Source organism: Carassius auratus, chromosome 6, assembly GCF_003368295.1.
Source record: "Carassius auratus strain Wakin chromosome 6, ASM336829v1, whole genome shotgun sequence".
Taxonomy (NCBI): domain Eukaryota; kingdom Metazoa; phylum Chordata; class Actinopteri; order Cypriniformes; family Cyprinidae; genus Carassius; species Carassius auratus.
Window position 1 is genome coordinate 8,491,429 of NC_039248.1, and position 22,148 is coordinate 8,513,576.

At 37.0% G+C, this 22,148-nt stretch overlaps 1 protein-coding gene and 1 non-coding gene across 3 annotated transcripts; one reads left to right on the forward strand and one right to left on the reverse strand.

Annotated features, from left to right (window-relative positions):
- The first annotated feature begins 1,761 nt into the window (after window positions 1-1,761).
- Window positions 1,762-1,833, forward strand: trnaq-uug (transfer RNA glutamine (anticodon UUG)). The gene has a single exon. It is a non-coding gene; the product is annotated as a tRNA-Gln (tRNA).
- A 1,162-nt stretch (window positions 1,834-2,995) lies between these two features.
- Window positions 2,996-21,264, reverse strand: tns2b (tensin 2b). 2 transcript variants are annotated; one of them, XM_026259697.1, is made up of 26 exons: window positions 20,129-21,264; window positions 17,418-17,523; window positions 17,176-17,213; window positions 14,690-14,722; window positions 13,831-13,865; window positions 13,477-13,660; window positions 13,346-13,396; window positions 13,090-13,212; window positions 12,528-12,592; window positions 12,083-12,166; window positions 11,892-12,004; window positions 11,578-11,638; window positions 11,141-11,216; window positions 10,255-10,384; window positions 10,075-10,137; window positions 9,875-9,991; window positions 8,392-9,690; window positions 7,922-7,982; window positions 6,980-7,821; window positions 5,582-5,806; window positions 5,399-5,476; window positions 5,237-5,314; window positions 4,498-4,666; window positions 4,198-4,266; window positions 3,873-3,902; window positions 2,996-3,656 (listed from the first exon to the last, which is right to left on the reverse strand). In XM_026259697.1, the coding sequence occupies exons 1-26, from the start codon at window positions 20,240-20,242 to the stop codon at window positions 3,512-3,514; spliced, it is 4,389 nt and encodes a 1,462-aa protein (XP_026115482.1). In that variant the 5' UTR covers window positions 20,243-21,264; the 3' UTR covers window positions 2,996-3,511. The 2 variants fall into 2 exon arrangements, with proteins under 2 accessions (XP_026115482.1, XP_026115488.1); XM_026259703.1 differs by lacking the exon at window positions 3,873-3,902.
- Between the last annotated feature and the right edge of the window lie 884 nt (window positions 21,265-22,148).

A 22,148-nucleotide genomic window follows, 5' to 3' on the forward strand; every position in this document is an offset into this window, starting at 1 on the left:
TCTTCTTCAATATAATATTTGGGTTTGTAAGGAGATGAGTCCATGTTTTACTTGGGTGTGTCTGCCTGAGTAGTATAGCAGAGGCTTCTGTTTCAGGCCTTGAAGTCAAGCTGTGTGCGTGTGTATGCAGAAGAGAAATATAACATACAAGTTTGATGGTAGTAGTCTGATCACATGGGGGAATTCAGCCCTGTGGCATGCAGTGGGAGAAGAAAGGTTCTGTGTCGTGTTTGTGCACAAGCATGTGAGTTGGAATGATTGATGGAAAATGTTGAGATAAAGGAGGAGAAATGTGATGGAGTGACGTAGTGAGGAAGATCGTAAGAGGCATGAACGGAAGTAAAAGATGCAGAGAAAGGGGCCTCTTATGGTTATCCATTGGCTGTTTCTGTCATCCTCTCGCAGGAACATATGGACTATTCTCTGGAAATATAAAGGGGCACATTTAGGGTACTAAGCATACTTTGTACTTCCATTTAAAACAGCACCGCAAAGAGAAAATAAAAGAGATATGCAATTGATAGTGTCAGTGTACTATTAAAACAATACTGCACTTGAATATATTATGGTTAATATGGTCTTGTGACCTTCAGAAGATTCTGTTGTGGTGTTCACCTATAAAAGATCCCTCTCAAGATAGTAGTAAGACTAAGATAAGACCAAGATCATACCTTTGTTCTTCTCTTTCCATTTCCCACGTACAAAATGTTCAGACGGTTATAGTGATATAACAGGTCATAACCTCTCAGAGACTACAAAGAACACTGTGGAATGTGCATGTTACTTCATTTTAGGTCAAAGGTCAAGGGCAGCCAGCCAATCGGGATTCTGTATGGAAATCAGATAAAACATAGCTTAGAATCATTTTGCTTTTTTAAAGGTTTATCATTATCATTATTTAGTAATGAATATATATATATATATATATATATATATATATATATATATATATATATATATATATATATATATATATATTTTTTTTTTTTTTTTTTAAGATCAGCCAAAAAGAGGAGACAACGATCATCTTTTGTGCTACATATTTACTCGGAACGAAAATGTCACAACGAAAAAACATGGAGGAAAAAATATGATTAACAGTGGAAAAAATTAACACAATAAAGACGTTTTACAGACCGACCATTCGTTGACTCTTGTAAATTCTTGAAGAATCAGCTTTCACTATGTGAGAGTGATATTTGTTGCAGATGTTTTAGGTAACGATTAAATTAATATATTTAATCAATAAATACCCATGATTGTTTTTGCTCGTTTTGTAACGATCTGATGCGCCTGTTTCTCTTTAGAAAGGCATTAATAAGTTAATAATACGATTTAAACCCACGGAGACTGTGTGTGCGTGCAAGATTGCCTTCACTCCGACAGCACAAGACGAGATGAAGTTAAACAGGTCCCGGTGTGTAAGCAGCTAAACATAACACAATATTATATGAAGAGACATAACGTGGCGGTAGTGTAAATAAATAAAATGAAAATGTAATACCTTTCGACAAACATTAAAGTAGGTAATTATTTATACAAAAGTAACAAAAAATAACTTACTGTTGGTTTGCTAGAAACTGTCATTGACTATAAGCTAATTTAGAGACTAACATTATTACCTTAAATACTTGAATTAAGCACAGCAAATTCACGATAAATATGCATATACTCGCAGTCTGAAAAAAAAAACAGTCAACATACCATAAAACTATACGTAATAGTAAATAAGTATCGTTATGTCGCTCCTCTTGGCAGTACGGTCCCATGGTGTAATGGTTAGCACTCTGGACTTTGAATCCAGCGATCCGAGTTCAAATCTCGGTGGGACCTCGTCCTTTTGAAAATGTAGAAAAAGCTAACGTAGTCGAAGAATATAAACAAATTCAATGTCGAATTTGTTGAATTTGGATAAATCATCAATGAGGTACCTCCGTGCAATGTTGTTAATTAAGCTCATGTATGTTTACAACGCTTGCGGAAATAACCAGCTTGAACTGGTTGCCTGGTTTAAGATGGAAGTAGCTGGTTTTAGCTGGTCTCCCAGCCTGACCAGCTAAGGAAGTGGCCAAAACCCTTCTAAAAACCAGCCTGCATACCAGCTAAGACCAGTTGGTCTTGTTTTTTGTTTGTTTATTTGTTTGTTTGTTTTTCAACTGGGAAAACAAACAATTAGTGTCTTCAGGAAGCCAGTGTGCTCATATTACAGTTATTGATGAGAAAGTGTGGGCTGATTTTTATATTCGATAACTGGTTATGGAGAAATCAAAATGTGTGACAGTAAAAGAAACTGTAGCCTACACATATCAGCACTGTGAAAATAACCCCTCCACAATTCTGTGGTTGATGCCTTCTTGTAATGGTGATGGCCATACTTTGTTTGTAAACATGGAAATCACAATATGTATGTGATGAAATAACTTAATCCATGTAATCTATTTAACAGTGATAAATTGTAAAAAACATAGAAGTTGTTTTTAAACTCTAATTCTAGATAGTGGATGTAGGCAAATTGCCAAACTTTTGTGACTTTATTCTTCTGCTAACATGTTACACGCATATATCACAATAATTGCACAATGAAATATAAATATAATAAAATCTACATTGTGCAGAGCACATGAAAGGTATATTTTGATTACAATCTGCTGGTAACTAGGAGATAAATTGTATCAAGCATAATTAAATGGCTCATAATTAAAGGTCAAGTTTAGGATTGTAGGCCACACCTAAGCAAACTATGCTTAACTGGCAACAAGCAAAGACTAGTGCTTTTCTTCAGTATTTAACACAAAGAGAGTAAAGCATGACATGATTAACACATTTAGAACCTAAACAGACTTTAGATTTTACAGTTGAATTCAAGTAATCACAGTGTTTTGGTGCGTGATCAGTGTATTACAATAATAGTTTACAATAACTTCAAGAGAAACAGATCTCTGAGCAGATTATAACTGCAAACCTTTATTAAATAACATAACTGGAAATCATTTTTTATTATTATTTAATAAAAAGGAGTCTCTAGCACACAAACATTTAGCTTAAAAACACACAAACATAAAATAAATGAAAAGAAAAAGAGAACAACACAATAACAGCCATACAGCTTTGGCATCCTGAGTGGTATAATTAAAGGCCCATTTTCTTAACCAAAAATAGGTTTGAGCGTCGAAAACGTACTTTCTCATTTATTTACCCATTAGATATACTCTTCCAGGAAAATCCAGTTGTTTTTCTCATATATTTTATTTTTCTTTAATAAAAGGCATTTCGTTTGAAATCACTTCATAATGCTCTCTGTTTCAACACAACCAAATATCACGGATTTACACTAAATGTGAACATGACAGAAAAAAAGAGGAAGCCTGCATAATGAGTTGTCGTAAAAAGTCAGTTTTGTGTATCCCAACGAGGAATACTTCTCTCATTCTGTATATAGGCTAAACATAACACTGACAATTATCCACTGCAATACTATCTTGTACGCTCTGTTTGGTCTCCTAAACAGTGTTCATTTTCGCAGCTGTTGAGGTCCCAGCATGACTTTATTGATGAAGTTCACAATGGCCGAGGCTGGCTGCTCTGGGTCCAGCTCTGCAAACAGGTGACACACGTTTCCCAAACCACCGCTGCGCCGTGCAACAAATCCAAACATCCTATAGACAACAACTAGATATCAGAGATCATGGCAGATTGTTCATTTAACAACCATTTTCTTTATGTGTTTCATATCACTGGCTTATTCTGAGTGGAATAAAAAGATAAACACTTGTCTCACTCCTACATTTACACATTTGGAAATAAACCTCCTGAAAGCACAAGAAATGCTACACTGAAAGAGAATATAGAGCTGCATGAGTAGAAGCACTTACTTGCAGGAAGTGTTATCAGCATCAATCCACCTGGCACACACACACACACGTACACACACACACACACACGTACACAGAGGCTGAGCAACATGTAAAAGCAGAGCAAGTGAGAAAGAAGCATAAAAGAGGGTAGGAGAGCCCTTGTGCAAAAAGAAATAAATAAATATAATAATAGTACACAGACAGCCTTAGATTAGCATAAGAAGCAAACCACTTCCTCTAGACTACGTTCAAAGTAATACACGTTTGTCTTGGCCATAAATTAGAGATACAGTATGTTGTAGATTGGACTTGTATTTCCTAATGATTCCATCTTAAATCTTACCTTTGATCCAGTGGATCCACACTGCTGAAAGTCACACTATGAATAGGGTAATGTCGCCTGAAAAACAGTCTATATAAAGAAAAAAAAAAGAAAGTGATGAAGAGTGAGGTCTGTTTTTACTTTTCAGTGTCTCCGATTAATGTTTTGGATATGAGCCATACAGGCTTGTAGTTTACTACATATTTGAAGGATCGGGCTAAAAATATGCTTGGGGAATGATATTAATAAAGCTTTGTTACAATATAAACTGTTACAATTGGCAAGCAAAACGTAGGTGTTGTTGGACATGTGTGTTTGTACCTGCGCTGGTTATCAGTGAGGGTGATGCCCTGTGTGGACACTTTGAAGTGGACGACTGTTGGTGAAGGACGAGGGTCCTGGGTCAAAGTGCACTTGGTTGCTTTGGAGACGGCTTGCGGGCCAGTTAAAGACTCCGTTTCCACTGAGTTTAGGTAGAGAACATTACAAGCTGACAAGGAGAGAGAGAATAACAGAGAGGAAATTCATTACTTTTAATAAGGAATACTGAATATAACACACTATGAGATTTATCATTAAAAAAAATTTTTTTTTAGCAATAATGCATTAAATTGATCAAAAGAGACAGTAAAGACGTTGACATTTTTATAACATTTCAATTACATGCTGTTCTTCTGAACTTCTGTAAACTGTTTCAACTGTAGTAATTAAAATAATATCTGTTGTGCGTCAAATCAGTTTATTATTATGATTTCTGAATGATCATGTAACAGTTAAGATTCTTAATTAAGAAGCAAAACAGTTATTTTAAATTGTAACAATATTTCCCAGCAGTACTTTTTTGTACTGTATTTTGGTCAAATAAATACAGCAATGGTGAACAAGAGACCCCTTTCAAAAGCATTAAAACATTCCACATTAACCCAAAACTTTTGAACGGTAGTGTATATAACTCTAATATCCATCTTAACACATTAACACTTAACACATACTTATTGTTTTCCCCACCATCCACCCTTCAAAAAATTAATTCAAATAAAATAAAATAAATCAAACTGACCTGCCCCCTGTTTTAATAGGTCTGCAGCTGTGCTGGTATTAGTTCCACTTTGCAACTCTTGCAATTCTCCTACAAAATCTGAGATACAAACACACACAAATCAGGCAATTGTTGCATACTTATTGTGAAAAAATAAATAGTAATCATTGATTGTTGTATGACCTCTATCTGGGATACGTAGAACACAAGGAAGAGACACAGGAGTAATGGAGTGTTGATAGACCAGAGCAGAGAGGGAGCCTGGATGAAAAGAAACATCAGAATTAAATCGATAGGGGGTGCTGTTTTCAACACAGAGCATTAGAAAATCATTCATAAACAGGGCACAATCTTTTTTTGTCTCACCAAAATATGTTTCATTTTGACAGCCTTTGATCTTCACTCCTTTAGGACCGCTCTCAATCAGGAAGTGCCTAACAAGCTGCTCCTGCGGGTTGCCCGTCTCTCCATGGTTACTAGCGTGGGCTGGAGGTGTGCTGACTTTCAGGGCCAATCCATATGCGCCTTGGAATGAATTACTATCCCTAATGAGGAAGCAGCCAGGCTCCTTATCTTTTAATACTGCAATGGCTAGATAGAGAAAGAGATACTTCTGTTAAAAGAGTGGCAGGAATATTTGTGAAATGTACATCACCTGCTAAAAACTGATTTACTACAAACTAGATTTAAGAGACGTGATGATATGATGATGGCAAGGTATTGAGTTTTGTTTTTATTGTGTTGCTATGAGGCTGCTAGGGTGTTCTTATAAGTCATCCACCAGATGAATATCATTAGTCTGATGATTGATTAAAAAAATAAATAAATCAGCATTAGTTTTAATTTGAGAATTGATTACTCATTATATATTTTATTTATATTTCAATGTATTTATGTATATTTAGATTTTATTTATTCATTCAAATTATCATTATTAATTTCTCTTATTGGCTTAAATTTTGACCAATACAATAAAATCGATAATTATTCCCATTCGGTTAAATAACCAATAAAAAGCTGATGTTAAACTTGGGTCACTCTTTAGTTTGGGGACCAATTCTCAGTATTAACTAACTATTAATAACCACATCTGCCTGAGTAAACTCCTTATTTGCTGAAATAATTGTTTTAAATATCACAAGTGAATTTGGCATTACAACGTTATAAATGTACAGTATGAAAAATGGATATACATTTTGAAATTTGCTCAAATTTATCACCACATAAAAACTACTGTAACTCTTTACTAAAACTAACTTTACATGTACATACACATTATACTCGCGTAAAGTGTTATATACTGTCTCATCTTGAATGTTTATATCAGTGCATAATTGAAACTATATTATCACCCAGCTATGATCTATTAAATGCTGCTAAATAATAAGATATTATAAACATTTACATCATGATTTTTTATAAAGCTGCTTTAAAACAACACTTATTGTACTGCTAAACAAATTGACTCAAAGTTTTAACAGTGTTTATAAATGATCAGTGTTCTTAAAAATTAACTTAAGAAGAGGGAAAACTAGCATATGCAAATACATATCTAATATCATTTACCTATACCAATAAATCAATGAAATGTCCAATTGTACAGACATATTGTGCACTACTTATAATATGGTAAAACCGTAGCACAGAAGAGTACAATGCCTAAGTCAGTGTCATGGGTCTGAATGGCAGAGACTATGTATAGGCCCAAATGCATACATTGAAATAACACTGATGTAAGCCCCACTAAAATGCAGATGTTCTCACCCTGGTCTCTGGAGATGCCAGGTTTGTACCAGTACTTGGAGCTATCTTGGACAAACTTAGAGCTGAGGCGGTTCTCTGGCTCCTCCACGCCACTAGAGGGGGTTACTTTGCATTTAGATGCAGGAGGCAATTCATTCGTATTAGTGGAGAAGGACACATGGAACTGGGCAGAGGAAGCAGAAGGCTTTCCAGCTGATTTTATTGAGGAAGTGCCAGTACAATCAGACACATTGTGAAGGGGGGATGAGCGTTGTTTTTCAGGGAGAGGAGGTTGGGGTAGGGAAGCTGGGATGGTGATCTCAGTGTAGCCTGTGTACGGTAAATGAGGCACCGTCAGAAGAGGGTAGCTGTATGATGCTATAGGAAATGTGGGTGTGATGTAGCCGTCAGGGTCAGGGGACGATGCTGTCAGGTCACTGTTGCTGCTTTCCTCATTACAGTCAGTTAAGGTTGTCATGCTTTGCCTTTCAGCATTTATGTTAAATGAAGGGAATTCAGAGGCAGAGCTTCTCTCTGAAGAACAAAGAGGTGGTTGAGGACTTGTTGAGGTTGAAGTTGAGGTGTAGCAAGAGCTGGGGCGCTCCGCTTTATCCTGTTCTGATTCTGGGATGCTGGTGTTGAGAAGTCTGGGGTTGTGGGTTTGTACCTGCACTGAGTCCACAACCTTGGATGACGGTGGGTTAATAATGAGGGTGGTGTTAGATGTAGATTCTGTGATGGGTGTTTTCTTCATATTTTCCTCTGCTCCACTGACAGCCGAGACAACAGGGATCAGAGACCCAGGGAAAGTTTCATCTTCCAGAGCTTTGCTTTTCATTAGTTCTCCCACCTCCACTGATCTCCTGTTAGAATACACAGTGGAACTTAGACTGATAGTCCATTAAATCCAATATACAAAATAAACTGTGGCTGCAAGATTAATGTACGTGAAGAAACAATTACCTGTGAGGAGAAAGGGCCTCGTTGTGACTTTTATTAGCATCTAAAACCTTAATACGTCCATCTACAAAAAACACAAAATAGAATGTACAATAGATTAGATTAGGGAAGTAGAAGAAACTGAAAGTTAAAGGGATAGTTCACCCGAAAATGGCAATTCTGTCATTATTTACATCATTTAGTTATACAGACTATTTGTGTTTAATTTATGGTACATTTCTGCCCCTTTTAGAGGCTGACCGTATCAATCACCAACAAATTTTGTGTACCTTTTTTGTGCTCCACAAAATAATAATAATAAAAATACAGTTTAGATGACTTAAGGGTGATGAACAGAAGTTTCTGTTTTGTTTTTTTGTGGTCTGGCATTATAGCACAAATATTTCTGTTACATACATTTAATTAAAAAAAAAGTTGTTTTAGGAATGCATTGGTTGTTATAATTTGTCTACAAACTGTGTCAATGTGATTACCGTTAATGCCATGCTGACTCTCTTCAGCTGAAGCATTGTTGTGATTGGCTCGTTTAGGAGATGGAGTGATCGCAATGGGGGAGGAGTTTGGGGAATGACTGATGGAGGCGTATCCAGGACTCTCTCTGAGTGGTTGTGGAGAGCAAGGACAGGGTGGATGAGGGCTGTGGTAGCCACTGCTTTGGGGGCTGGGATATGGACTGAGTGGTGTAATATGTTCAGGTTGAGCATCTGAAACATATACAGGTTGGTCTTGTTTTGGGACAGTGTGGCAATGTCCGTATGATGAAGATACTGGTGACATTGCTAGTTTGCGTCGCCAGTATTCCGCCTCTTGAACTCCCTCCCAATGAGACTCCGCCCTTCCATCCCTCCAGTGCATAGGTCCCTCCCTCCTAATCCCAAACTCTGCCTCTCTAGACCAAGGAATAGCTTCTAATTCTCTACATCGTAAAGAATGGAGGGCAACGTCCTCTCGTAAGCGAGAACAGTCCCTGCAGGAGCATGATGTTGGTTGAGTCGTGCTGTAACGTAATTCTCGGTATGGACTGGAGACCAGTGACTGATTAGGGGTTAGGGTAGGCGGGATGTGGGCGTGGCCTTGAGGGAGGGCGGAGTAATGAACCACAGGACATGCTTCCCCAGAGTAGAATGCACGTGTCTGTACAGGAAGTGTCTGGGAACGGGAGGACTGTGAGTGGGAAAGTGGCGAATAAAGGTGGGTTTCTTGAGTGGGATATGAGTACATGTGCCTGATTGTTTCTGGGCAGGGATGGTGCAGACATCGCCCTCTCTCCCATAAAATATCAGGCTGGGATACACACAAGTCTCGGACTGAAAGTGGGGCAGTGCGGCTGCAGGGAAGGGTGTGGTGTTTGGGATGGGGTGTTTGTGCAAGTGCATGCAGGCTGGTCAGGTCTGGATCACAGAATGAATGAGTATGGGAATACGGGCGAGCATAACAAGACTGAACGGGCCGATCCGGTCTCACGGGGGAGCAGTCGCCATCGTCAAGAATTGCGGTTTCTCTGTGTCTTTCCCTGTCTTCATCCTTCTCTCTTTTTTCTCTTAAGGGTGGAGAGAGGGATTTGGGTGGTGCTGAGGAGCAAATTGTGTCTTTGCTGAGCGAGAGAGGCTGGATGGAGACATGAATGGGAGGAGTAGAGGAGGAATGACTGGGTGAATGTGTGGAGGTTTGGATGGAAGTCGCGCATCCGCTGGGACTGGAGCCTGGTGCTCGACGCTTCTTCACTTGAGCATACAGACTACCGTCCAAAGGCCCACGTGTGTGACAGATATCTACCAATCACAGGGAATACATAGACAAAAACCATATTATTTGCAGTCACATGGACATGGAATATACACGGACATCTTATCTTATCTTGTACTTCGGTCAACAATTTTTTCGGTTAGTTTGATTGCAATTCAAGTTTTTGTAGCTTGACTTGCTACAGGTTTGGGCTAGACTGAGTGCACATACCCTCAACACTATCCTCATGGTGAAGGTTAAAGTTTTCATATGAGTCCCAACGCACAATAGGATCTGCAGTGCCGTAATCCACAGATATACCCGGGTCATTTCCCTGTACCTCTCCACCTAAAAATACATAAAACACACATATAGCAATAAGAGTTAATGGAGGAAGGGATGGAGAACAAGTGCAGTTGATAGATGTGTACCTCTTCTTTGCGGGCCAGAAGAAAACAGCAACTCCACTGTAGCATCTGCAGGGAAACGGTCATCTACACACAAAGGCGAATCAGAATAATCATTATACAGAAAACACATTTTATTCCTCTGCTTCTGAGCAGTCGAGGCAATGGAGGGTACAGTCATACAAACAGCGCCTGTGTGTTTACCTGTGCAAGCATGGTCAAGTTCTCCTTTGCCAAAAGCAAGCTGAGACCCATGAACACTACAGGTGTGAAACTGGACTCTGAACACACACTCTCTCTTACACACATCTGAGAGACGGTGATAGCACTTCACCTAAGGACACACAATAAGAAGCAGTTTTACTGAGAAAAAGCATGGTCGTTTTGTAGTGAAAATATGGTGCTTCTCTCAACTCACCTACACATTGCTTGGGTGTTAAAGGTGGTTGTTAGGACATTGATATGTGGTTTCTAAGGCCTTCTGAGTGTAAAATATTGCTATGGGGATGAGAGGGTGTACTGGCCCACCAAGTGTTTATGATATTCTTGTGAAGAGACATAAACAGGTTTAATTTGGGCTTTTATTTACATCTAAACAGTGACTGACATGCATACATAGAGGACATCACATATGGTAAACGCAAAGCTGAAACGTGTGTGCATCATGCAAGAGAACCAATGAAGTTAGTCCTTGCGTGTGATGAACACTTAAGCACATTGAGGTTCTGTGTTTACCATATATGATTTGCTCTATGCATGTTTGTTTATATGTGAATTAAAGCCTAAATTAAATCTGTTCATCATAGAAAGTGAGCAGCTACCTGGACTTCTAGTGTAGGGACATAATCAACTCAGACCTCATTAAAAATTTGTCTTATGGGTTTGGAATGACATGAGTGTGAGAGAATTATGATAGAATTAAAATTTTTGGGTGAACTATCACTTTAAATATTGTCATTTAATAATGTGGTGATGTTTTTAATATGCATTTAAAAATATTTCTCCCTCCAAAGCAGTGGCCAGCAAGCAGGTGATAAGAAAATCTTATATAAGAAGAATGTATTCTTGTGAAATGTTTGAGGGTACTTACCAGGATGTCTCCCTTCAGCAGTAGAGCTGGTTCAATATTCACACACAGAATCTTACTGTTAGGGCTCTGAATATCACTGTAACACACACACACACACAAGTAAGAACAGTCAAGAGAGGACATGATATGATAAAAAGAAGAGAGGAGAAGTGTGATTTGGACCCACTAGGAGCCAGAGTTGGTTATTCTGAGAGACCAGCTTGTTGTTGACCAGTTAAACCAGCATGGCATGGCTGAGAGACTAACTACACCATTTTAGCCAGAATGTAAGATCATCTTAAGCCAGCTTAGAGCAGCTTAAACCAACAAGATGTTTATTTTTGCAGGGCTGAGCTCCAGAGGTCAATATTTCAGACTGCACGCATTGACCACCATGCCACAGTGCTGAACAACATAACTGATAAACAACATGACACTGGCAAAACAGACCCACTTACTATTTGCCTGAAGAATAGACCAGCTGCAATGACTGATAGATCTTCAAAAAGGGAGAGTAACCTGCAAAATGCAATTAATAATATGGGGAAACAAAATTAAAGGGATAGTTTACCCAAAAATAATTTACTCACTCTCATGTCGTCCCAGACCTGTATGACTGAAGAAAGTCATACAGGTGAGTAAATTTTTACTTCAACTATCACTTGAACACATGCTAATTTAAAATATTCATACATATTAATGTTGTGTTTTCCTCAAAATCAATTCAGAAAATACAAAATAAGGCCTGATTATGATTGAACAGGTTGTGTACCTCCTGCTGACTGGTAGTTGAGCAAAGCTGGAATATGAATTTTATGCAGGAACAGAGGGGAGCTGTTCATTTTTATTGCACCCGAGAGAAGACCGGCAAAATAATATATATATCTGCAATGACAGAGAGAATATCATGACCAAACTAGAACAAGTTATTCTGGAACAAACAGAAATAAAGGTTGGTCATACCTGTTCTGAGATGGCTGGAGAGAGGAAGAGATTTTATCCTCACAAAATTTGCTCATAGCAACTGTCGAGAGAGCCTGATCTGCCCTGCACACATACATACAGAAAAAGTCAAGTGTAATTACAACAAAGTGCTCCCAAAGGCACTGCATAAGAGTTTTAATGGTTTTGAAAGAAGTCTCGTACGTTTACCAAGGAATATTATCCAATAATATTACAAATAAAAATAACATCTTTCTAATTAATTTATTTTAAATGTAATTTATTTCTTTGATAGAAAAGTTCAAACAGCACTTATTTAAAACAAAAATGTAAAATTTTATGAGCCCTTGCTCAATAAAACTTAATTTCTTAAAAAAATATATATATATATGGTGTTGGCCTACCCATTGATTAACTGCATAATGTGTTTAACTATGTGTGTGTGTGTGTGTGTGTGTGTAAATACCCAGCTGATATCTTGCTATAATGCAAGTAAGCTGCCACAATCACCCCTGTTTTTCCTTTGTTGCCCTGAGAAATTGGCAGGTACAGAAAAAGGAAAACAGATAAAGAAGAAGAAAAAATATACAACTATTACAACTAATACTAATATTGGGTCATGCTTTCTAAGACACAAAAATTGTATAAAATGTAAATTCTGTCATCATTTGCAAATCTATGTTTGACCAGACTGACTTGGTTAAGTTCAACTTGCTGACTGTTATCTGGTCACAGAGTTTAACAGCCCAATAGAAGGAAGGATTGAGAGTTCTATGGACTTCTTTTATGATACTTTTATAGTGCTTTCTGTAGTTTCAGTGCCAATTCATTGTAACTGCATGGAAAAGAGAGTACATTAGTCGAAACTTTTCCATTAGAAAGGCAGTCATTTGAGTTTGGAATGACTTTCGAGTAAGTAAATGGTGACAGAATCTCATTTTTGGATGATCTATTCCTTTAATAAAAATGATGACATTTAGACACTTTTAGCTCTTATCTATTAAATTCAAATAACTTCTGATCTCAACCTTGCAGTGCAGTACAACCACATTCTGGGAGTCAGAGTTAAGCCAGTTCTCCATGGTTTTGCACACAGCACATATTTTATCAAGGGACGGGGCATGTAGATCAGGCCATCCAAACTCCTCAACCTGAAATACAGAAACAAAGGCATACATCAAAAACAAGCCAGCCATAGACTGACTCTTAAATGAAGATATATGCAAATTTTGTTAATGGAATAATACATACAAAGCCACTTTTAATAAAACAGCAAGAAGATACCTTTGGATTTAGCTTGCAGATGTCATGGCGTTTCTCTGACAGATTTATAAGCTAAAAAGTAAAAGAGACATAAGAGTGATAATTCACGTGGCTTTAAAACTCAACAATTATGACACAGAAATACAACTCACCAAGAACTTGTCTTGATGTTTAGATTTCAGCATGGCCACCACTTCCTTAAGGTTAGAGCTGTAACGCTGTTCTTCCAGGTCAGACAGATAGAGGACAGAGATGATACGCTCAGTTATGTAGGTCAGGTCGAAGTCATAATGACTGCCCATCAATTTCTCCATAACACTCTCCATTTTGTCTCTCCTGTGAAACACACAAAAAACACAAGAAAGTCACACTCAAATACAAACAAAAGAAGCAGTGCACCTTAAAAAAGAATGATGATTCTCATACAACACGAATGTGAGTGATGACAGATTGTTACTTTTTGAGTGAGCAAATGTTGCCGTAAACTTCATGAAATTTGCTCTTACCAGGGAGGAATGGTCATCTGGTTTTGAAATGGGGGCTAGGAAAGATCGGAGTTAAAAGAATGTGAATTAAAAGCAGGCAGACATGGTGCAGACATTTCTTTTAAATTGCAATACATCAAACACACTTAATAATTCCTTAACCTTCCTATTCTGATAATAATTCTTTTTATGTTTGACTCCAATTATGGCTTTGTAAAAATAATGATCATTTGAAAATTTTCCTTGTATTTCCTTACAAATTGTTTTAATATGTTCCTCTGATATCCCAGCAGAAAGATTTTACAGAAGGTTACTGAAGCAGGCATGCACTTTTCAAAAATATCACTATTATCTAATATAATTTCATAGTTTTTTGCTTAAAGTCCATTTAACCTCAGTCAAAATACATGGTAAAAATATATATACTGTATAAGAAATTGAAAGCAAAACCGTAATGGATGTCTATGTGTATAGTAATCAGAAAATCATGGGAATATGCACTGCATTTATTTATTTTGTTTTATACCTGGAGTCTCTGAGACCCCAAACATAAGTTACATTTATATTTTGTCGTATGAATAGCATTTTAAAGGTTAAACTAATAAATGTAGAAAAAGTTAACATTACATTATAATAATATTAATAATAATTAAATTATCCCTAAGCTGAATAAACTCAAAAATATCCTAAATGTAGTTGCTTCTGAATTTTACAGTGAAGGAAATTTTGTGTATAATAAGTTCTCATAAGATTCATAAAGTCTCAGCTAGATGGCTCAGTGTCAGTTCTGCTAAATTCATTCATGTAAATGTAACACAGATGCAATCTTAGGTATAACCTTTAAGATATATGTCAAAAAGCAGCTTGGGGTAACACTCACTGGATCTGAGATAACTTCACAAGGGACAGAGACCTGGACGAAAGACAGACAGAGAAAAGTGTGTATTAGACCCATGGTAACCAAGTCTCTGATGTATGATTTGGAAGGTTTAGACATCAGAGAGCATATAAGAGACACATACCAGCCTCTTAAACATACACACACGCAGCTAACATACTTTGGGGCCACTGGGTGACTCTCCATTTTAAGACATCCTCTCTGTCCTCATTAGGTTATTATCACACCAGGGGACATCTGGTACTGTTTAACACTGCCTATGAGTGTGTGTGCGTGCACATATTTGCACACGTTCACTTTGCTTCCTTCTCAGTAATTAGTTTAGACATACCATTTTAACTTACAGACTGACACAAATGGCTTTAAAACCATTTTGTTAGTATATGCAATTAAATGTACAGTTGAGGATGAAACCATATATTCCAGAGTTGTAAATCAAACCGAAGCGTTAGAGAATCTGTCATTAGAAAACCTAAATAGACCATCATTTTGCATATTTGAGGGTGGGTATAAGTGTAATGGGGGATATTCTGATAGACTGACAGACAGGAAGTCTGATGTGGACAGAGGGTGGAGACACTTGTATTAAGAGAAACAAAAGCAGCTGATCTCTCCATCCAGGACGGATGAAATGCCTGCTGGCTTTATGAACTATTTCCACTACTCTATTTCAGATGATCAGCTGGCCTGTGCCTCCGATCATGAGTCTGTTTCACCATGTAAGTCACGAATGTTCACTTCATTGCTGCCTTAAATTTAAGTAGAAGCAATTTTGTTCATCAGTTAGGTTCTGTAGAAGTAATTTTTTTAATTATTTGAGCTCTGACTTTGGATTGACCTGCTGGAAAACCCAGCTGTTGAAAGTTGAAACTAACAGGTTGCTATAACCTAATGATAAAATCATATTACAGTGCAGACAAAACAAATCCTTTATGAGGGATGGGGAAACACACTGGGGTTCATTAACTGCATCCTGTTTTAGCAGGTAACAAGTAATTGCAAGTGAAGCAGACACAATCGTACGCTTACACGCAATCACTAAACAAACATAAAGATAAATGTTTATAGATTACAAACCTTAACAACCCTCTGATTTTATCTCTGTCAGATGTCAGTGTGTCTTACTCTCTTCTCTCTTCTTTCATTCCATATATTGCTGATTCTCTTTTACTGGATTTCTCTTTGTGCCAAATAGTTTATCTCACTACAAACACAAATTGATTCTACAATCTAAGTATACTTTACATTTCTCAAAAGCAAAATGAATTACCTCTTTGATGCCCCTTTAAAAAAAGGAAAAGTGTCTGTACCTTTCTCAGATGAGTCCAGTTTTCTAGAGCTCCTATAGCATACACATACAAGTGCTCTACTCTCTTTCTCTCTCTTTCTGATCCTCTCTCTTGCTCCCACCCAACTCTTCCTCTCTCTCTCTCTCGCTCTAAAACCAGGCATGGACTGTAAGAAGTATTTAAGTAAATCATGCTTAAAATGTCAAAATATTTACTTGATTATTGCACTTTTTCATTGTTTGTTCATATTATATGCATTACTTGATCTGGATGAAGGTCCCACAGACAGTTAACGCATTACCTAACAACACGCACCTAATTTGTTACTGTATTAATTATTTTTGTTAACATTCTCATGCTAGCTCAAGTTCACGGAATACTAACAAATGCAACAATCAATTTTAATAATATATTAGTGAATGCTGAAATTAATATTAACTAAGATTAATATACTGTATACTTTTGAAGCAATTTTCATAGTTCATGATAACAACCTTAACCTTTTTGTAAAGTGTCACAGTTTCATATTCTATGTTTTAAGCCAAACCAACTAGTATAGTGAATTTCATTTTTAATACCATTCATCTTTCTTCGAGCATGCACTGGGGTATGAATAATTATGGCTGCATTGTTCTGACACTTCAGGCAAGGCATTTACTTAAAAAAAGGAGTAAATTAACTTAACTCAAAACATAACATGAAACTGTTGCCTTAGTTTTTAAATAATAATATTTATTTTTACTGATAAGAAAATGTAAAAGAGAAGAAAGTGAACAGGAAAAATAATAAGAAATAGAAGGAGAGAAAGAGAGGAACAGCTGAGGTGTGTAGCGTGCGGATACACTGCTGTATATCCGTGTGATGCACTGTTGGCATGCAGCGACTGACTGAAATTTCTATTAATACCAAAGACAACCAGAGTTCATAACTCATCTGAATTAGACCCATTTGTACTATATTTGTGAGTGACACACATCACAAGACCAAAAGCCACCTGGATAAACACATCGCTACAAGGACCCATACATCCACTAACAACGAGAATGCATATTCTTCTGCCATTTCCTTATTGGTTAAAACAAAATCAAGTAATCCCTGTTTAGCCAAAGTTTAGCCATATCCACAGTACTTCATAAAAGGGATAGAGTTATATTTCAGCTGTAAGAGAAAGAATCTTACCTTTTCTTCGCATTTCTTATGAACTGCAGTTTTACACTCTGCAAGGAAAAAAATGTACATTACATTAATAAATATTATTGTACATTATGTGCATGTGGCGGTCAGGTTTTTCCTATGTGGGAAACTAAAATCCCACATGGACAGTAAAACCTGAAATCACATACAATATAGAAATAAGAGGAAATATCAGCTAATATAAGTCAGTATAAAGTCATCACAGTAAAAACAAATGTATGTTTTACCTCTGCAATACATGCCATGGCTGTCGAAAGCTTGACTGCAGACAACACAGTGGTGTTTCTTCTTGAAGTTCCTCTCTTTAAAGGAGTGTGAACCCATCTTCCCCATCTACATATATAAATACACACACACACACACACACACATACACAAGACCTCAAAATTATACAGCAGCAGATTCTGTGGGATCTGTATGTATGTACATTTGGCAGGAACTAAACCCAAACACATCTGCCAACCACAAACATGATATTAAAGAGCAGTGAGCACACATGTCCACACGCCCCCAGTTGTGGTGATATGAAGAGAATAAATCAATCACTCATATGAAGGCGATGAATGAAAATCATGTTTGTTTTGGTAATAGTGCTGTGATGATAGAACTGTTTCAAAACACACACTCTTCCGGATGTGTGTTCACAGTGTGTGTGTGTTCACTATGCACTTTGGATGGGTTAAATGCAGAGCACAAATTCAGAGTACGGGTCACCATACTTGGCTGTATGTCACGTCATTTTGGCAAAATGGCCAGATATTGCATAAAACAACTGGATATGGATCTATCTCTAGATGTCACATCACACACACATACATACATACACAGTATAAAACAAGTCACTCTCTGAACAGCATTTATAACATTTTGTTGATAAAATGTCAGCAATGATTATAAAAACATGTTTGGTAAGACATTTGTATAAGATTTTTAATGGTGAAAAGAAGAGTCTCACCAGGGCTCACCAGAAACAGTACGTTATTAGAATTTAAAATCATTTTTGAGCATATTTTATCACACAGTCCTTCAGAAATCATTGTAATATACTGATTAGGTGTTCAAATAACACTTCTTATTACTTTCAATGTTTAAAAACAGTTGTGCTGCTTAATACCAAGTTACATGTTACATAAAAAAAACCTACGGACCCAAAATCTGTGAACGGTAATGTAGTCCTTCATAGCAGATTGCTAGGTTTATCACGTGACAATGCTGCCATCTACAGACTGTAAATGGTAAGTAAACAATCGCTATGTTACAAGCAGACTGGTGCGTAACTTTTTTAAGTTGTAAACCACCTCAAACAATATGTCTAAAGATTTAACGGAAAATATGTCTCTTCTACAATAATAGAGAGTGTTTTTTAAAAACACATATACCGCAGTTCATTCATCATCTAGTTCAAAGGTTATTTTCATAGACTTTGTTTACATATTGCGAAGCATGTGGCAACCAGATTAAAAAAAAAAAAATCTCGTTTCATGTTTTTTTATTTATTTTTATTTTTTAAAAAGCATGGTTTCAGATAAAGGACTTTTTCAGGTCTCCACCCTCTCTCTGTGTCTCGCTGTCTCCAGCCAAAGTTTGGCTCATGGATAAAGCATTTCCCTCCACATATCCAACACACACACAGCCACAGCTTTCTCCTCATGCCTTCTCACTTCTTACTTCTCCTCTGAGTCCAAAACTGATAAGGTTACTAGCATTCTCCCAATGTCTAATGAACATGCTATATGACAGAGTGAGAGAGACAGAGTTTTCTCTCTGCTACTGTTGGTTGCTGACATTTTGAAATAAGAGTTTTGGCCCTGCTAATAGGAATTCTCTTACACTCATATACAGACTCACATTCCGGGCAGGAGTAGACGGGAGCAGGTGGGAAGGCCGAGGTATGCTTCCACCGTCCCAGAATTCCACTGTCTATTTTTAACCAGTCTTTCTGACCACAGGATCCCTAGGAAACGTGTGTGTTTGTGTGTATGCTTCCATGGCTGTGTTAATCTGGTTATTTGTCTGTGGTTATGGAATATATATATATTTTTTCTCTCAAGAGCACAGCACACCATAACATGTAAGTGTTTGCCACTGCCTAAAATGTGTTATGTGAAATGGAAATGTTCTATTTATGTACATTTTCCATCTTATAGGAGCGTTTTCTAAGGGCACATAACATACTAAAGCTGTCTGACCCCAAAGAGTCAACCTGCCGCCAAATGACGGACATGAAAGTGTGACTGCGAGTGTGTGTTTCTGTGGGTTGGGGGGGGGGGGGGGGTTCATTGACAGGGATATCCTTTAAATATCCTCCTTACAGCAAAAATATAACTTTAATATCTATTAAGCTGCATTTTGAGCAGTGATAGCAGTATAAACATTCATTACAAAACTACTTAAAGCAAGTATATAACATAATATAATGCAATAAAATATAACTTTAATGCATTAATGCATTTGGTATCATTAACTAATAAAGAATTTTTTTGTATAATTTATTAATCTATATTAATGTTCATTAGTGCAACATACATTTTAACATTTCAGGCTGAAGAAAATTCACATCATATGAATTAGGAATTAACACAAATTATCAATCAACAGTATACTTAACATTAAAACCGGATTTGCAAATGCTATAAAAGGTTTACTTTTGTTTTTTAGTTTTCATAATACCTAATGCATGATTTAATGCTAATGAATGTAACCTTATTGTAAAGTGTTACTAAGATACCTTTATGTAAATTAACATTACTACATTATATAATGCAAAACAGATCATTAGTTAAAAAGTCACCAATTAATTAAAAATAACAAGTTGTATATGTTTTATATGTTCTCTATTGACCCTCAATTCAACAGTATACCCACTGCACTCATTGCCTGGAGATCTCCTTACCTGTATATGACCCCATGCTCTCTCTCCTCTCACACACACACGCACCTCTGTTAAGCTGAGAATCTCTGCATCCTCTGTGAGGTCTCGTGTTTTCGGGGGGTCCAAGGGCTGAGGATTCCTCTCTTTGACCCAACGCTGCTTGCTGAAGACACAACCCATTCTACTTGCTTAATTTCTCCTTGAAAATACTTTCCTTCTCCTCTTACACTTTCTTAGCCCTTCTTTTCCTTAGTCTTCAGTCCAGGTTGCTTCTTGTTTTAGGTTTTCCCTGTCCTCAAGGACGTCTCCTTGTTCCTCAATGCCTAAGTGTCCAGTTCCAACACGGAATCATATTTGTAACACCTTCTTTTCCACACATTCTCTCCCACTTCCAAAGTTTCCCTCTTCTGTCTCACAGGGTGTCTTCCCTCTGACTGTCTCTTGAACCCCTCACATGCACACTATGTAACGCCCTCCTCCGTCTCTCTCGCAGCTGTTTTTGGCAGGCTTACGTCAGACCCTTCCTCTTCTTTGGCACTCGAGCTCTGCTCACCCACTGGGAGCCATCACACACACACTCACACACAACCCCTAAGGCTTGTATTCCAACATCTCTCCACCACCCAGTCCCCAAGTCCGCACACAAAGAGCATTAGGTCTTCTGTTCCTCCTCATCTTCATCTTTCATTGGCAGAATGAGACAACAAAGCATCTGTTCTTGTTCTTTCACATCCGCTCCGTCCAAGCAGCACTCGCCTCGCATCTGCACGTGTGGGTGCAATACTGAATAAGTTACTGTGAAGCACATGAAACCACAAAAACTCTTCCATGAATAAAATTCCATTCATAATAAAGTTTATATTATTTATTAGAATTAAAAACGGGCTGCAGGGGTGAAGAACCAACATCTTCCTGAGGAAACAGTAGAAATTGTAAAACATTTTTAAGATTTGTAACATTTTGACGTAGAAATGAAGCGTTTCACTTCTGAATTATAATTTGATTTACAATTATATTAATGCAAGTTACATGACAGATCTGGCATCTTCTGAATCTTCTAGTTGAAGACTTTTTATAAAAATAAAATAAAATTAATATCATGTATAAATATCAAGTTTTCAACATACTTCCACTGGACAAAAATGCACAACTTTAATTTGTATAAAAAAAATAAAAAAAAGTGCATTCAGGCTGATTCTTTTTTTTACGCAACATGTTTCCTGGGAATCAAACCCACAACCTTTTGTGCTGCTAATGCAATGCTCTACCACTGAGCCACAGAAACACTACATAATAGAAAAATATTCTATAAACCATACAAAATAAAGCAAAATAAGAAAAATAAATAAATGTTTAGTTTAACACTCACCACTTTCCTATCCATTACATAGCTACTTTTCTCAAAATATCTACACAAAACTGTGTCAAAATCAATCTACAGTTCACTACAATATAAAGTAATTTGCATTGCAAATAATGCTTATATGTCTTTTATTCATGATGTAATTACAGTATAGCATGTGGCTAGATATTAGTATTCTGCAGTGATAGGCCACTGCATTTCAAATTCATTATGATTATTGCAGAATTATATAGCCTACATATAAAGCAGGTTATAAACAATCCATGGAATCATGAGGTTCTAAGAACTTTATGACCTCATTGTGACTGCAAAGACTGTTTTTAATATTAAACATTTGCACACGCAAAACTATTAAGTAAACTAACATAAAGCTAAGAGACTCAAACTAAATTGTTACCAAATTGTTTTTTTTTTCTTGGTTGCTCGTAAGGACGCTTTAGTAGGTTCTGTGTCCAGAGACCACCAGTAAGCACCAACTGTCATTCTACAGACAACAAAAACAACACATACATGCACCTGACACAGCAGAAAACAACACTGAACACAAAAGCACTGCATCTGTCACGAGAGGGCTATTAACACACAGGAATGTAGTTTCACATACCGATGCTTTTTGTTTCTTACACCCAAGATGTCCATCGATTAAAAAGGTCTAACTGTTAAATAAAAAAATATTAATTTATGCTTTCTAAAATATGTACTATGGTAATTCCATTTGTATCA

What these genes read in the sequence shown, in the direction of transcription:
- tns2b (XM_026259697.1), bottom strand. Translation starts at nt 20,242, where the DNA reads ATGGGTTGTGTCTTCAGCAAGCAGCGTTGGGTCAAAGAGAGGAATCCT. An exon ending in TGGCATCTCCAGAGACCAGG is followed by an intron (nt 5,807 to 6,979) that starts GTGAGAACATCT and finishes TTCTCTATCTAG; the next exon opens with CCATTGCAGTATTAAAAGAT. An exon ending in CCTATTAAAACAGGGGGCAG is followed by an intron (nt 4,667 to 5,236) that starts GTCAGTTTGATT and finishes TCTCCTTGTCAG; the next exon opens with CTTGTAATGTTCTCTACCTA.